The 15,609-nt window shown below is 40.6% G+C and overlaps 2 protein-coding genes across 3 annotated transcripts; both read left to right on the plus strand.

Annotated features, from left to right (window-relative positions):
• Positions 1-3,132: 3,132 nt before the first annotated feature.
• On the plus strand, positions 3,133-7,227 carry stambpa (STAM binding protein a). Of its 2 annotated transcripts, none has more exons than XM_028973281.1 (10): positions 3,133-3,278; positions 3,805-4,007; positions 4,113-4,188; positions 4,319-4,414; positions 4,568-4,934; positions 5,038-5,162; positions 5,259-5,396; positions 5,495-5,607; positions 5,691-5,790; positions 6,558-7,227. In XM_028973281.1, exons 2-10 carry the CDS (start codon positions 3,814-3,816, stop codon positions 6,612-6,614), a joined length of 1,266 nt encoding a protein of 421 aa, XP_028829114.1. In that variant the 5' UTR covers positions 3,133-3,278; positions 3,805-3,813; the 3' UTR covers positions 6,615-7,227. The 2 variants fall into 2 exon arrangements, with proteins under 2 accessions (XP_028829114.1, XP_028829115.1); XM_028973282.1 differs by having other exon boundaries at positions 3,134-3,366.
• Positions 7,228-7,708: 481 nt separating this feature from the next.
• atp6v1b2 (ATPase H+ transporting V1 subunit B2) lies at positions 7,709-15,116 on the plus strand. The gene is made up of 14 exons (XM_028973280.1): positions 7,709-7,895; positions 8,626-8,681; positions 10,592-10,690; positions 10,795-10,888; positions 10,984-11,061; positions 11,220-11,359; positions 12,196-12,297; positions 12,523-12,620; positions 12,733-12,856; positions 12,938-13,088; positions 13,163-13,245; positions 13,338-13,442; positions 13,819-13,948; positions 14,113-15,116. Exons 1-14 carry the CDS (start codon positions 7,712-7,714, stop codon positions 14,247-14,249), a joined length of 1,581 nt encoding a protein of 526 aa, XP_028829113.1. The 5' UTR covers positions 7,709-7,711; the 3' UTR covers positions 14,250-15,116.
• The last annotated feature ends 493 nt before the right edge of the window (positions 15,117-15,609 follow it).

Genomic DNA, 15,609 nt, shown 5'->3' on the forward strand with positions numbered 1-15,609 from the left:
AATCAGACTTTTTTCCAAATGAAGTTAAGCTACCATGTGCTGTGTCTTCTCTTGTGTCATGACCTTCAGAAAAAGGATCCCCCAGAAATGAAGTGTAGCTACAGAACCTTGCTGTCTTTGTGAAGCAAGAAGCAGTTAAATGATTATAACACAATCTGAGGAAGATGAGTTTGTTTGTTTGGTGGTTTGAAGGTGGCCGAGTGAAATCAGCTGACAGCAAGGAGATGCAAAATACCTTCTGAAAGGTTGCAAGGAGTATTTAGAGACATGAGGGCAATGTCAAAACCAAGCACCTGGACAGCAGCTAAGGGACTCTTTCCTGGTGCTCAAAAAGAATAGAAATTCAAACAGTATTATTCAAATGAGTTAGACCCATTTATTGACAGTAAAAACAGTAGGACAATTGTTACACTTTCAAACAGCAAGATTTGTAGGCTACATTTTCCTGAGACACAAAACAACATGCAATCAGAAACATATGAGGAACAGTGTTATAAACTGTAGTAAAATCCAGTACATGGATCACCATTCTTTGACTTGAACACATGAAAGTAAATCAAAACAAGAGATTGCCGTCTGGTCCGGCAGCCCTGCGCGCGTTGATCCGACTCAGTGCAGTGCAAACGTCTGAGGAGGTGAGTATGATGGGCGAGTGCTCGGTAGATGAGGGGATCTTGACAGCAGGTTGCTTGTTGTCTCTTTCAAAGCGAGCATAAAAGTCGTTAAGCTCATTCAGAAAGAGGATATTTGTGGATGTGGGGGCTGAGTTGCTGGGTTTATAGTCTGTAATGGCCTGAATGCCCTGCCACAAGCGTCGAGTAATGGGGACATACTTGAAGCTGCTCTCGCCACTAAGAATATACTCAATCGGTTCCACGACAGAAAAGTGTTCATTAAAATACTTTCTTCTTTTGAAGGCAGAGGAAAGAGAACCACCATCACGGAGGGCAGAGCTAATAGGGTTAGCACCACAGATGTCATTCACCATTTCAGACACAATGGCTTAATCAATTTCACAGTTGTGTCTCTTCAAGCAAGACTGTAAAATGTATTTCATGATGGGAGCAGAGGCTGAATGAGAAATAAAATGCAACTCCTCTACAAGCTCATCAATGCATCAGTTGGAACATGAAATCTTCTTTCAATCAACTTTGGCTGTACTTTTACATCATCATCTCTAAACTCATCAATGTCAGACTGTTCACCTTCCTGATTAACTAAATCACTGCACTGATCTGTTTGAGAAGGGTTTTCATTCCTTTTTAAAACGTCATCTTTAAACTCATCTAATGAGTGGGGAGTATGCTTGCGATTTCTATGTGAAGCAAATGTTCCATAAATATCAAGCATACAATTACTTACTTACACATTTGTTGGAAAAATGTATATATGTTATCATGCATTTACTTCTTTTATTCATATCCTTCATATTTTATTCACAACATGACCATGACGCTGGATGAGCCTTGAACACGTGCTGTTAGACAGGTCCGCTTCAGCCGCTTCAGGTCCGCTAGGCCGGTTCACACTCGCCTATGAACCAGAAGACCCGGGTTCGAATCCCACTTACTACCATTGTGTCCCTGAGCAAGACACTTAACCCTAAATTGCTCCAGGGGGGACTGTCCCTGTAACTACTGATTGTAAGTCACTCTGGATAAGGGCGTCTGATAAATGCTGTAAATGTAAATGTAAATTCAGCAGAAGAAGGAAAATGTGGGCTGTTTATACAACTGTTTCCAAGTTGTATTATACATCGACAGAACTTAAAATTGAATTATTTTTGCTTAACATATCATTTTAAACTCAGAAAAGTCACGATTATATATTGAATCAAAAGGCATAATTTTTGTGTCACCTGAGCTCAATAAAATATAAATTGAAAGTAAAAAGTCTAACAGTATTTATTGACTTGATTTTTCATTTTATATAATAGTAATGACAAAAGGTCCCATTAATGACTTTTTAGAGTGTAGGGCAGCAGATCAAAAATGGATGTGAGGGATTCGTGATTATCTTCCCTGCCCTTTTCCTGGATCTTGAGAGGGACATGTCCTGGAAGACTGGAATTCTTCGGTTGCCTCAGGAATTACATCTTCTTCTGAGTCTTTTTGGTGATGTAGCAGATATTGGTCTCCTAATTCAGGTAATGGGAGATGGTGGAACGCAGGAACTTGACAAACTCCACAGAAGAAGCAGAGGTGGCCTAGCGGTTAAGGAAGCCCCATAATCAGAAGGTTACCAGTTAGAATCCTGACCCGCCAAGGTGCCACTGAGGTGTCACTGAGCAAAGCACCGTCCCCACACACTGCTCCCTGGGTGCCTGTCATGGCTGCTCACTGCTCACTAAGGGTGATGGTTTAAATGCAGAGGACAATTTTCACTGTGTGCACCATGTGCTGTGCTGCTGTGTATCACAAGTGATTCACTTCAGAAGACTTCAGAAGACGCTGGGCTGTCTGATGTGGTGAAGGGTGTCTTCTGAAATCCACAGCCTTTCATTTGTTTATTGATTGATACTTAGTCACTGTTCAATGTTTTATGTCAAATAGAGCTCGATGTTTGTTGTTGGAATCTTGTGTAAGATTGACCGCCTGACCGTGATCTCACTCTCAGCTGCCGCCCACGTCACGGCCGCATCTTTGTTGCCAGACATCTCAAGAAAGATGCCATTATTAATTTCAGATTTCTCGTGATTGATGGATCTTTATGACACAATCAACATACGTGTTATTTGTTTTCTCCTAATCATATATAATTTCTGTAATTATCCCGTGATCCACTATGAGCAGTGAGTCGTGTTCCCTGAGCAAGTCACTTTACCCTGAGTGTCTCCAGGGGGGCTGTAGCTGTGACTACTGAATGTAAGTCGCTCTGAATAAGTCGTCTGATAAATGCCCTAAATATAAATGTTTCCGTGAAAGCATCCGTTTTGTCCAGTCACTTGTCCAGCGTGGGGAGTTTTGCAGATAAATGTTTAGCTATCACAGGAAAACAGCTTTAATGCTGTGAGCGACAAACTTGAAATGAAATACAAAGTAAATTCTAAAGTAAAAATGTAAGGTATTTAGGGCTTTAGTTAAAATACCTTACAGTTTCGAAGTCAAAGAAGTAGAAAAGTAGGATGATCTGGCAACAAAGGGCTGCACCAGCAATATGGCTGCCTATAGCAAGAGTAAATTGTCAACACATTAAATCATGAAGATACGTGCTGCGGATAAACCCACTATCCAGCAACAACACATCACGGAGGGAACACTTAAACAGGATATGTACTGGTAATTGGAATCTGGCGTTATAGGAGATAAAAGTTCAGTTGATAGCCAATAGACTAGCATACAGACGCAGTAGCCTGCTAGCTAGCAGGTAAGCTACCACTTAGTGAACTGGGGTCGAAGGACATTTTTTTACGGTCTTTAAACTACAGTGGTTTAAACCAAATGTAAATTCATTAAGTGTAGTGTTTACTCGTGAATGCCATATAAGTTAGGAAAGTAGTTAGAATGCTACTACACATAATTACTTGAATGTTTTTATATAGTGGGCTCTCCTACCGTTTTCTTTAGCTTATTTTGTTTGTTTCTTCAATTATAGTGTTACAACTCCTTACATCTCCTGCTCGCTATCATCCCGCAAATGAATCTGAGTTATGTAAACCAGTTCGTAGGGGAAGTTTGATATGTACAGAGTCTCTTCTGTTTGGATAAGCTTGTTAAAATATGTGCTTTGCCAACTGTCTACACTATATAGTTTCATTTGTTGATCAAAAATGAGTATTATTTTTGTTTTTATGCTGCATTACAGACAACAACCATGGCAGACCACACCATGTCTCCAGATGATCGGGTCCGGGTGCTCACCAGGATGGGGAGCTCAGTGGAGGTGAATGAGGATGTGCCGCCTCGCCGTTACTTCCGGTCTGGCATGGAGATGATCCGGATGGCCAGTGTGTATGCCAATGAAGGGAACACAGAGCATGCCTTCATTCTCTACAATAAGTATATAACGTAAGTGACTGCTCTTTATTCTTTATGACTTGGTGGGTTTTTTTCTAGCATTTTCATGGATTTAAAATACTGTACATGCTTTAACACACTGTTCCTTCAATCCAGACTTTTCATTGAAAAACTTCCGAAGCATCGGGATTATAAAACAGCAAACATACCAGAGAAGAAGGACACTATGAAGGTAAAGAATTAATTTAAAGAAAGGATTACTTTTGCAGCGATACGTCAGTGTGATAAGAGAGGACTGTAGACATCAGCACTCCTGTCAGAGGACTAGATACGTTTCTTAATCACGCCTTTCCTTTTCACAGAATCTAAGAGAAGTAGCTTTTCCCAAGGCTGAAGAACTGAAGAAACTACTATTAAAGCAGTATGACAAAGAATATGCAGAATATCTTATAAGAAAGGTTGGTCAATCATATTATAAACAGATTATGTAGATTTCTGATAGCCATACTGGTCCGAGCCTTATTTACACACGTTTATTTGTACAATTTAATGTTTTCATTCATGATGATGTAACCACTGACATACTTTATCTTTCCCCACCATCCTGACAGAGAGCAGAAGAGGAGGCTCAGGAGCAGGAGCTGGCTAGGCAGAGGGAGCTGAAGGCTGAGCAGCAGCGGCTGGCTTCTCTCAAGCAGCGTCAGCAGGAACAGGAGCAGTTTTTGGCGTTTGAAGAGATGATTAGACGACAGGAGCTGGAGAAGGAGCGGCAGCGCATTGTTCAAGAGTTTAGCATTCCCTCTGCTCCGACTGCACCCCCTCGTATCCTGTTTGCTGATGTGCCAGGACCTCCAGAGGCGCCCATAGCTCCCCCGCTGAGCCCTGGTAGCACCCCCCAAAACAATGCAATGTCACCAGTTGGCCCTCCCACTTTTGATCGCTCGCTGAAACCCGGAGTGCCACTGAGATCGGCAGACAGTAAGAAAAATCATCGGCAGATCATCTGTGTTAGGTAAAGGAATATCTGATTGTACTGCATGGAGTGAAGAAATGTCTCTTTCCTCCCACCCACCTTTTTCAGGTTTCATGCTAGGTGGCTTGCGGCAGCTTGCAGTGCCTGCTGAGGTGTGCCATAACTTTTTAAAGCTTGCAGATGCCAACACAGCCCGGGCAGTGGAGACCTGTGGTATACTCTGCGGCAAACTGGTGAGCTCTGTGCGAGACAGTGTTGAATTGGTTCCCACGTGGTTTTCACAGTGAAAAAGTATTCTGCAAAGGAATCAATCTGTACCTTGTTCACAGACCAAGAATGCATTCACGGTAACTCATGTGATCGTGCCCAAGCAGTGCGGTGGTCCTGACTACTGTGACACTGAGAATGAAGAGGAGCTGTTCATGATTCAGGATCAGTATGATCTCATTACGCTCGGGTGGATCCATGTAAGATCCTCACACCATATACAATATCTGTGGGTTTATGTCTTTTGAAGGGATGTGTATAGATTTGATTGATTTTTGTTTGCATCCTCACCACCTAGACGCATCCTACACAAACAGCGTTTCTTTCCAGTGTGGACCTGCACACCCATTGTTCTTATCAAATGATGCTACCAGAGTCCATTGCCATTGTCTGTTCTCCTAAGTTCAATGAGTGAGTATAATAAAAGACAACAGAATGTTGTAAATTCTTTCAGATACTTTTTTTAATGTGAATTTTATGTGAATCTTTTTCAGGACTGGATACTTCAGACTTACTGATCATGGGATGACTGAGATTTCTTCCTGTAAAGAAAAAGGTTTCCATCCACATACTAAAGAGCCTCCCCTTTTTTCTGTGAGTAACGTATGAATCTTATGCTCTACCAGTAACCATTTCTATGTTTCTACATGTGTATTTTCTTTCTGGTTTGATTTCTTTGATTGATATTAACATTTGTCTTCTGGCTGCAAGATGGGGTTACACACCAACAAGAAGGGCTGAGTGTGTCATCAGTCTCTCTTCTACATGATAAAGAGAACTAGAAATCAAAGCTTTCTTGTTTGTATCTGTTTCTGTAAAATAATGAAGACACACTTCAGGAATATTTCCCATGCTCTATTTAAACAACACTGCTAAATAAAGAGATATTAACACATACTTTATACATAGATGGAACAGTGTGTGTTGTCTTCAAGATACATCTTTAAGATTAAATGACATTGTAGTTATATGTATTAGAATAATAGAAAATAGAAATGTAATAGTAGTTGATTCCAGTGTCATAAGGATTAACAACAAATTCAGTTGTTTTCCATTTAATAGCAAGACACTCTTGCACTAATTTTAAAGGAATTTTGTTATTTTTATCAAACAAAAGCAATATATCTTTATTCAGATTAGCATATCTTTTAAGTGGGTTCAGCTGTAGCATATCAAATTCACATTCAATTGTATTTGTTACATACACAGTCATACACTGTATGATATTCAGTGAAATGCGTTAGCGACTGCTATAGACCTCGATATTGCAAGTATTGAAAGTATTGCATATGTTTTGCATTTTTGTCTTGACTTGTACAGTTGTAAAGTGTGTGTGAAAGACACGCTTTTTGTGCTTTCAGGAAAGCAGACATGTCACCATTACAAAGACAGCAGTGACTGTGCTGGACTTGCGATAACTCCATCCGGCATACACTGACCGTGCCTTCCTCAGCCTCAGGCATCAGCATGCCTGATTTCTTCATGTATGAATGGACTGAACATGAAGGAATGCCACATAGTATGTGGTTTTGGAGTCAAGTAATCAAAAGACAGAGGCACCATCACAGTTCTTCTATTCATTTTCATTCCTTTTCTTTATTTATTTTTATCCAGATATTCAAGAATATGCTTTGCCTGAGAATCTCGTTCCTTATATGTCTTTCTTTTTCTCCCTTTCAATCTTACACAAGTTGACCAGTACATGTTTGGTTCTGTTACTTCTTGTGTAGAAGTAACAGTGTAGATGCTCTACTGAAACTATGATTAAAATGGTTTAATATGTGCAGGTACACAGTAATTGCTGCAGCTGGGTCTGTAAATCAAGCCTGAAGAAGTATTCATCTGATTCCTTGTATACTCATGTATTTATTTTTTTAAACCCTACTCTTCTCTGTGCTATATTACTGTGTTTTAAGGCATTTCTTTCAATAGGTTTTTCAGCCTTTTGTCCTTATATCATTAGGACAAGTGTGGCTTCTAAGAGGAATTAGCTTTACACCTTCACATTTCAAATAAATATTTAAACTGCAAGCTTTCTCTTTTGTTTTTGTTGCAACATTGGTTATGTTTTATTTCAGAAGGATAGTATTCTGCATATTAAATAGTGGGCACTATTTAGTAGGATTAAAGAATGGAATATTGTGAAAAATGTAATGCACCAACCAAGCGCTGACTGTATAAATACTGTTCAGAAGTAGAATCACTCTTTCTGAATTGTGAATCCTGTTTCGAGTAATTGTGTAATATCACATTAATGTGAGCGATTAATACGAGCTATCAGCCCAAAGTTACACGTAATGAAAGTGTAGAACAAATCACAGAATAAATAAATTTAATTTAGGTGCACTTTCAGTTGCCATGACTCAACTTTCAGACAAATTCACCTGGATGACTGAGAATCTTCACAGACGTGCACCAATATTGATCGCCTGTATAAGATAACTGAACATCAGCACCCTGGCCAGCTCTCGGTCCAGTAAACACAGCGTGTGCACAGACGCAGCGCGTCCCGCGCATGCGCAGAAGCCTGTCACGACCTGGCAGTGGAGCCAACATGGCGATGAAGGCTCTCCGAGGAATGGTTGGCGGTGCGATGAATGAACTTTCCTCCGTTGTCAGCGGACCGAAACCACCACAGGCAGCTGCCCGTGAACACGCTCTCGCTGTCAGCCGGGATTATATTTCCCAACCGCGGTTAAGTAAGTAGAGTTCGGGAATAATCAGTGGCCACAGCTAACGTTCAGATAACCATTTATTAGTGTACATCACATCACAGGGGTTTGTGCCAAATAACCAGCCGATTGGCTTTCAGATCACAATCAGCATTAGCCGAATAATTTACGATGTTTGAACTCTTAAGTGATTATTGCACTGAAAGGTCGGTTCATGATGAAAATGGTCGTTGCAGTGGCGTAGCTGCAGCCACCTAACCAGTGTTTTCATGGGTGATGGGTTGGCAATACCATTTTTACAATATCGCTCTGTCACTATGGTCACTTATAAGAACACACGAAGAGTGCTACATTTGGTTTCACATAGTGATGCTTAATATTACAATAATGGCAAAGGCTGGAAAAAAACTGTCTATTAAAGGTCAAACGGTCAGATAAGACATACTACACGATTTGTAATCAGTGGCTAATGTGCTCTTTTTGGTTTATGAAATAATTTATCAGGGTCTAACTGTATAGTCAACTTTAATTTATTTAGGAAGAAAGGCTATCTGCTAGGTTACATTGTTTTGTACTTTGTTACATGTATCTTTATATGATTATGAATACAATGTACCGTCACATGCTGAGTGTTATGACGAGAACTATTTGTAGTGCTAGGTTAGCTTAGCTACAGGTTCATTAGTCCATTAAAACTAGAATTTTTTATGAAACCTTTGGCGCATTGGTGATTGTGACACTCTTTCAATATCCACAGCATATAAGACAGTGTCGGGTGTAAATGGACCCCTGGTCATTTTGGATCAAGTGAAAGTAAGTGCTTCTAGACATGTTTCATGTTTCCATTTACTACATAAGTAATTAAGCAAGTTTAGAAGTTTATGTTTTATGTGGTGCTTATTAGTTTGTGCAGGAATATTATTTCCAGGAGTATAATGGCAAAGCGATAAATGTGGCAATGCCTCTTTGTCTGAAATGTCTGAAAGAGAATGAATTGCCAGTTTTGCCATTATCATGTTCAGAAATAAGGCCTTCAGCTTCTGTATATTATATAATGTAGTGTATTTGGTATATTGCTTCACTAATTAAACCTCATTTGTACAGTAGGGCAAAAAAAAGTATTTGGCAGCCAACGATTGTATTGTTTCACTTAAGAAGATGAGAGAGATCTGTAATTTTCATCATAGATACACTTCAAATGTAACAGACAGAAAATATTTGGTTAATAGCAAAAGTTCACCTCAATCCTTTTTTTAATGTAACCTTGGTTGGCAATGAGAGAGGTCAAATGTACCCGGTAGGAAATGTTCACAAATTCTATTTTGGATTGAGCTTTGGAGACTGGCTAGGCCACTCCAGAGCCTTGTAATGCTTTTTCTGTTTGGGATCATTGTCATGTCTCATGATACATGATTCATCCTTTCCTTAATACAGATCAGTCGTCCTGTCCCCTTTGCACTGAAGCAGCCCCAAACCATGTTTCCACCCCCATGCTTCACAGTGGGTATGGTGTTCTTGAGATGCGACTCAACATTCATCCCCCCCCCAAACATGACTTCTATTTTGGTCTCATCTGACCACATGACATTCTCCCAACCCTCCTCTGGATCAACCACATGGTCTTTGGCAAACTTTAGATGGGCCTGGATATGTGCTGGCTTCAGCTGGTAGACCATGATGATGTAGTGTGCTACCTTTGTCACTGTGGGTCCAAGCTCTCTTCGGGTAATTGACCAGATTCCTTGTGTAGTTCTGTTCTGTTTCCTCACCATTCTCAAGATCATTTTTACCCCTGAAATGAGATCTTGCATGGAGCCCAAGGTCGAGGCAGATTTATTCCACTTTCTAATAATTGCTCCAACAGTTGATCTCTGATCTGGGTGACTGATCTGGGTGGTAGTAGCCTAATGGGTAACACACTCGCCTATGAACCAGAAGACCCAGGTTCAAATCCCACTTACTACCATTGTGTCCTTGAGCAATACAGGTAATTAGCAACTGGTGCCATTAATACAGGTAACGAGTGAAAGAAAGAAGAGCTTCTTAAAGAAGAAGTAACGTGTGAGGGGTAGAATTCTGGCTTTCAGCACCAAACACACCATAAAATGAGAGACTATACAGTTTACACAACAAAAACAGAACTAGCAACACTGACCACTCTAACACGCAACAAAGGCTTTTCTCTAATTTCTCTTCAACACTCCGAAACTCTCCTCTCTATCCTCCTCCGGCTCCACATTAATGGACCCCATCTGGTGGCTGGTGGTGTCCGTAAATGCTCCTGTCTGATGAGTTGATTGGCAGACTGATGATGACAAAAGGTGGGCGGAACCATCAATCCCAATCTCCACCCAGCAAACAGCCTAAAAGGGAAACACACACCTAACACAGAGCACCCAAACCACTCTACTGTCCAAAGAACGTAACACAAATAAATTCTTAACAAATAAAATCATACATTGCCTGGATGTTTTTACATTCTGTCTCTCACAGTTGAAATGTACCTATGATGAAAATTACAGCCTCTCATCTTTTTAAGTGGGGCTGCCGCATCAATAATTTTTTGCCTCACTGTACATGGAATTGTTTCAGTTTTTATTTTTTGTCTTTAGTTTTTGTTGATACATGCTGACACTAAGATGCACACTAATTTGCACACACCTAATTTAATGTTTACCCAAATGTTTCTGTTCTTTTATGCTAATGGTGGGATATGATTTCAGTTCCCCAAGTATGCAGAGATTGTGCACCTCACTCTTCCAGATGGCACAAAGAGGAGTGGTCAGGTTTTAGAAGTCACTGGGTCAAAAGCTGTTGTGCAGGTAGGAGAATTACTGTTTAGCTTTTCAGTGTTATTGTATGGCACCAGTAGAGGTATGACGATTACTGCCGATTACCAGCATTTTCACAAATTCTGTCTTGAAAGGTGTTTGAAGGAACATCCGGTATTGATGCTAAAAAAACCAGCTGTGAATTTACAGGAGACATTCTGCGTACCCCAGTGTCTGAGGATATGCTTGGTAAGATGTTTTTCGGTCCATATACGTAGTAATGTTCTGTGTAATATGCACTGTGTTATTTTACTACATTATAAAACTCTTTTGTATGTTTTCAGGTAGGGTTTTCAATGGATCAGGGAAACCAATTGATCGAGGCCCTGCTGTGTTGGCAGAGGATTATTTAGACATCATGGGTATGAGCCTTTTCTCTATAGTTATTTGAATGGTAGTACAAATACTGTCAAATCCTGTATTGTTGAGCAGCCACAGACGCAGCATTAAATTCTGGATACAGCAGGTCAAACAGATGACTGGTTTATTTTATTTTAATTGAGATATTGGAATTTTGCAGGCCAGCCGATTAACCCTCAGTGCCGTATTTACCCTGAGGAGATGATCCAAACAGGCATTTCTGCCATTGATGGAATGAACAGTATTGCCCGAGGACAAAAAATCCCAATCTTCTCTGCTGCTGGCCTGCCACACAATGAGGTTTGATCTATTTATGCAATTATGGATCTTTATTCATTAAAACATCTACATATTTAGTTACTGTAGCTGCATGTGACCATCAGTTTCTTGGTGCCAGGCCCAAGCCCGGTTAAATGGGGAGGGCATCCTATCAATTGAGTGGAAAACCATCCGCCGAAGGAAGAAGACTTATTTTAATAAACACTGACAACTACAGCACAATGAAATGTGTCCTCTGCATTTAACCCATCACCTTAGTGAGCAGTGGGCAGCCATGAAAGTGGAACAGTGTGTGGGACGGTACCTTGCTCAAGGGTGGCAATTTGGTACGGTTCGGGATTTGAACCCGCAACCTTCCGATAATGAGTGCTTTCGTACCCAATAGGCCACCACTGTCCCCTTTAGGAAATGAATGCAGGAATATCTAGAGCAGGGGTTTTTGGGAACCTCTTTTTCAGTGTGAATGATAAGCAATTTCTTCACAAATAGCTCTTAAATGGGATTAGCCATAATTCATACAAAGCACATGTTCATATCAAGCAGTTTTACATTCATTAGAGCAGCTGGCCAGAATATATTTTTTATTTTTAACCGCTACCAAAAGACTTTTGGGTTTGCTGATTAAGTCTTTTATAGATCAGATTCATTTAGAACTTTATATAGTTTATATCACAGCTACTGAAAGTTGGACTTCAGATTCCTGAATTCTTCAGTGTGGATGTTTTTACATTTTCTCTTATATTGTCAAGAGGTATGCAAACATCAGCACTGAGGAAGACATTTGTGCTGAAATGTTCCCTGTCAGACTATTTACTTCCCACTGAGATGCACTTATTTGGTTGGTTGCTCTTTTCCAGATTGCGGCGCAGATCTGTCGTCAAGCTGGCCTGGTGAAGAAGTCAAAAGATGTAATGGACTACAGCGAGGACAATTTTGCCATTGTATTTGCTGCCATGGGGGTAATTTTCAGACAATTTGTTCTACATTGTATATTTTATTAGGAACTTTTTGGGGTTTTATTGTTAACCTTTAGTTAGTTGATAATTATACTGAGATCAGATTTAAATCCCTTTTACAAAAGTAATCAATGCATGGCTGGTTGCAGAATGGAAAACAGATTGGCTAAATTAGTGATAGAAAACTTTGCATGTTTCTCCAAATGACTAAAATTCCTTTTAACCCAGGTCAACATGGAGACTGCACGTTTCTTTAAGTCTGACTTTGAGGAGAATGGCTCTATGGACAATGTGTGCCTCTTCTTAAACCTGGCCAATGACCCCACGTAAGAACACACGAAAGATAACAAAGTGCATGGCCTGTTCATGTTTAATGTCATCAGACGTGAGAAAGTGTTGTGCATGTCTGGGAGTTAAGACTTTGCCTCCTTTCTGCAGGATCGAGCGCATTATCACACCTCGCCTGGCCCTGACCTCCGCCGAATTCCTGGCCTACCAGTGTGAGAAACACGTCCTTGTCATCCTGACTGACATGAGCTCGTATGCTGAAGCCCTTCGAGAGGCAAGTTTGAACTAGCACGTCACGTGACCATGTTAGCGGGGCATGCTCTGTTCCTAAAACACTTTGACATTGTCTCTTCAGGTCTCAGCTGCAAGAGAAGAGGTGCCTGGCCGACGAGGTTTCCCTGGCTACATGTACACCGATTTGGCCACCATCTATGAACGAGCAGGACGTGTGGAGGGACGCAGCGGCTCCATTACCCAGATCCCCATCCTCACAATGCCAAACGATGGTGAGGATCAAAAACGTTGGTAGAAGGCATGTATGAAAAAAACAGCCCATGCTAAATATCTGTCTGCATTACAGATATTACTCATCCTATACCTGATCTCACCGGCTACATCACAGAGGGCCAGATCTACGTGGACAGGCAGTTGCACAACAGACAGGTGTGATGAGGAACCAGGCTCAGGCCACTCTTATCTTTAGATTGGGAATGGAATAGTAGTCTTACCGGATATGCTGGATGTTCCCTTTACAGATCTACCCTCCTATCAATGTACTTCCTTCTCTGTCTCGACTGATGAAGTCAGCCATCGGTGAAGGAATGACACGCAAAGATCACTCTGACGTGTCTAATCAGCTGGTTAGTATGGGTGACCATAATTTACCTGAAATAATAAAAAACGTTCTGCATGCATATTTACGTATTTACCCAGTGTTGTACAATATTGACCTGCATGACATTTCTTTTTGCTCTCAAGTAAGAGTTGACATCAAATGGGTGAAAACTCCAGTCCAGACATTGTTCGTGTTGTAAATGGCCTTCTTTACACTAGTACTGTATCAGCAGTATACAGAATTTTCAGTTTTTCAGTTTCTTTTTATCTTGCATCTTGTTTAATGTAATTATTTGTAAGAAGTTTTTTGAGCATTGGATATTCAGGGTAAAGTTCTCCTGTATTACTACAGATGCGGTAGATGCACTGCAGTTTGCTAGATGCTATCTTCTCTTTCTGCAGTATGCATGCTATGCTATTGGAAAGGACGTCCAAGCCATGAAGGCAGTGGTGGGAGAGGAGGCCCTGACTGCAGATGACTTGTTATACTTGGAGTTCCTGCAGAAGTTTGAGAAGAACTTCATTTCTCAGGGTGAGCACGCACACTAGGCTACCTAAGGTCAGAGTAAAAGCTGTGACCATAGCTCTGGGGCAGGTGCAGAAGATCAGTGTAAGCGTGGAGGATTTACCCACGTATGATCTTTCTCATGCTATGCAATTTCATGCTCTAATGCCCTGGCGTCTGTGTTGCCTCAGGTGCCTACGAGAACCGCAGCGTCTACGAAACGCTGGACATTGGCTGGCAGCTTATGAGAATCTTCCCCAAGGAGATGCTGAAGAGGATCCCGCAGAGCACCTTGGCCGAGTTCTACCCGCGAGACTCCAAACATTAGCCTGTCTCACTCCCTGCTCTAAGACAACGAATCACATGAATATCTCCTCTCTATGTCACCAGGATGTCCTGTCATTAATCCTTAGTGCTCATGGGCTGCTGCGCTGCTGTCCGTTCCTGTGTAAGTGTTGCTTTCATCAGTGGTGCACAGAGCTCCTGAGTATGGTATGATTAGTTCTCTCATCTTAATTGCTAATAGAGAAGTATTGTTTGACATTTGCCTCGTAAGGGGCTAATGAAGGGTACCAAATAAAATTATATACACGTGACTTGGTTGAAAGCACCCATTAGCCATAACTGCATAATAATGCAGTACAGACAGATCCAGTCCTGGTGTGAACTCTGCATATCTGGTGTTTGTTCTCTTGCCAAATATTTTATTTACGGTTTACATATTTTACATAAGTAATCGACTGCGGCAGAAGATGATTGACACTGATGTAGGTGATATAGATGATATATTTTGTCAAACTGGTCCATGTGCAGAGGAGTAACTGTTGATGTCTACAAGTGCAATTTAAAAAATTTATTTTACAAAGTTTATTTCTCTTTGTTTGTCTTTTGTTGTGTAAACATCATGTTTGGTGGTTTAGGATGTTTTATGAGGTCAGAAATGTGAGCACTTCAAGGTGTGTTTAAAATGTGGAATGTTGTTATGGTGGCGTGTTATCCAGGTTTTATTTATTTTATTTGTATTTTTAAAATGATGTCTATTGCCATGCATTATATGTGCCATGATGTGGAAAAACAGCTCCTCCTTAAGTAAAAGTGTTGTGGTAATTTTTTTTTTAATTGCATGCAGGTCATGGTGTAAGACTGTGTCTGTTTATTGAACTGTTTCTGTATTAAACCTGATTGTGGCCATTCAGTGTTTTTTTTTTCTTTGACAATGGTGTGGAAAAAGCTTGGAGAGGCATAATTTGGTAAGAAACAAGGAAGTCTAGTTGTATATGCATTTATTACAAGCAGTGGACGCACACCTCCAAGGTTGTGCATTCAAATCCTGGATCAGACCTTCTGTGTGTTGAGTTTAAATGTTGTGTTGCATCGAGTTTCCTCTGAGTTTTCCGGTGTCCTCCTACCATCCAAAGGCATGCTCACTAGGTGGGTTGGCAGATCTAAATTGACAATAGGTGTATGTGAATGGTGAATGGCTTGATAAGGCTCAACGTATCTAGCGTTGAATATTATGGGAAACTGTAGACTCTTTTTCATCATATAAAATATTAATTGGACTTTCTGTTAAAATACATATGGAGGGGACTGTATATGTTGTACATTGTTGAAAGTATTTAGTGAAATTGATTTTTCCTGTTGTAGTTAATAGTTCAGACACGTGGGGGAGCCAGATACCATTCAAC

Source organism: Denticeps clupeoides, chromosome 3 (genome assembly GCF_900700375.1).
Source record: "Denticeps clupeoides chromosome 3, fDenClu1.1, whole genome shotgun sequence".
Taxonomy (NCBI): Eukaryota; Metazoa; Chordata; class Actinopteri; order Clupeiformes; family Denticipitidae; genus Denticeps; species Denticeps clupeoides.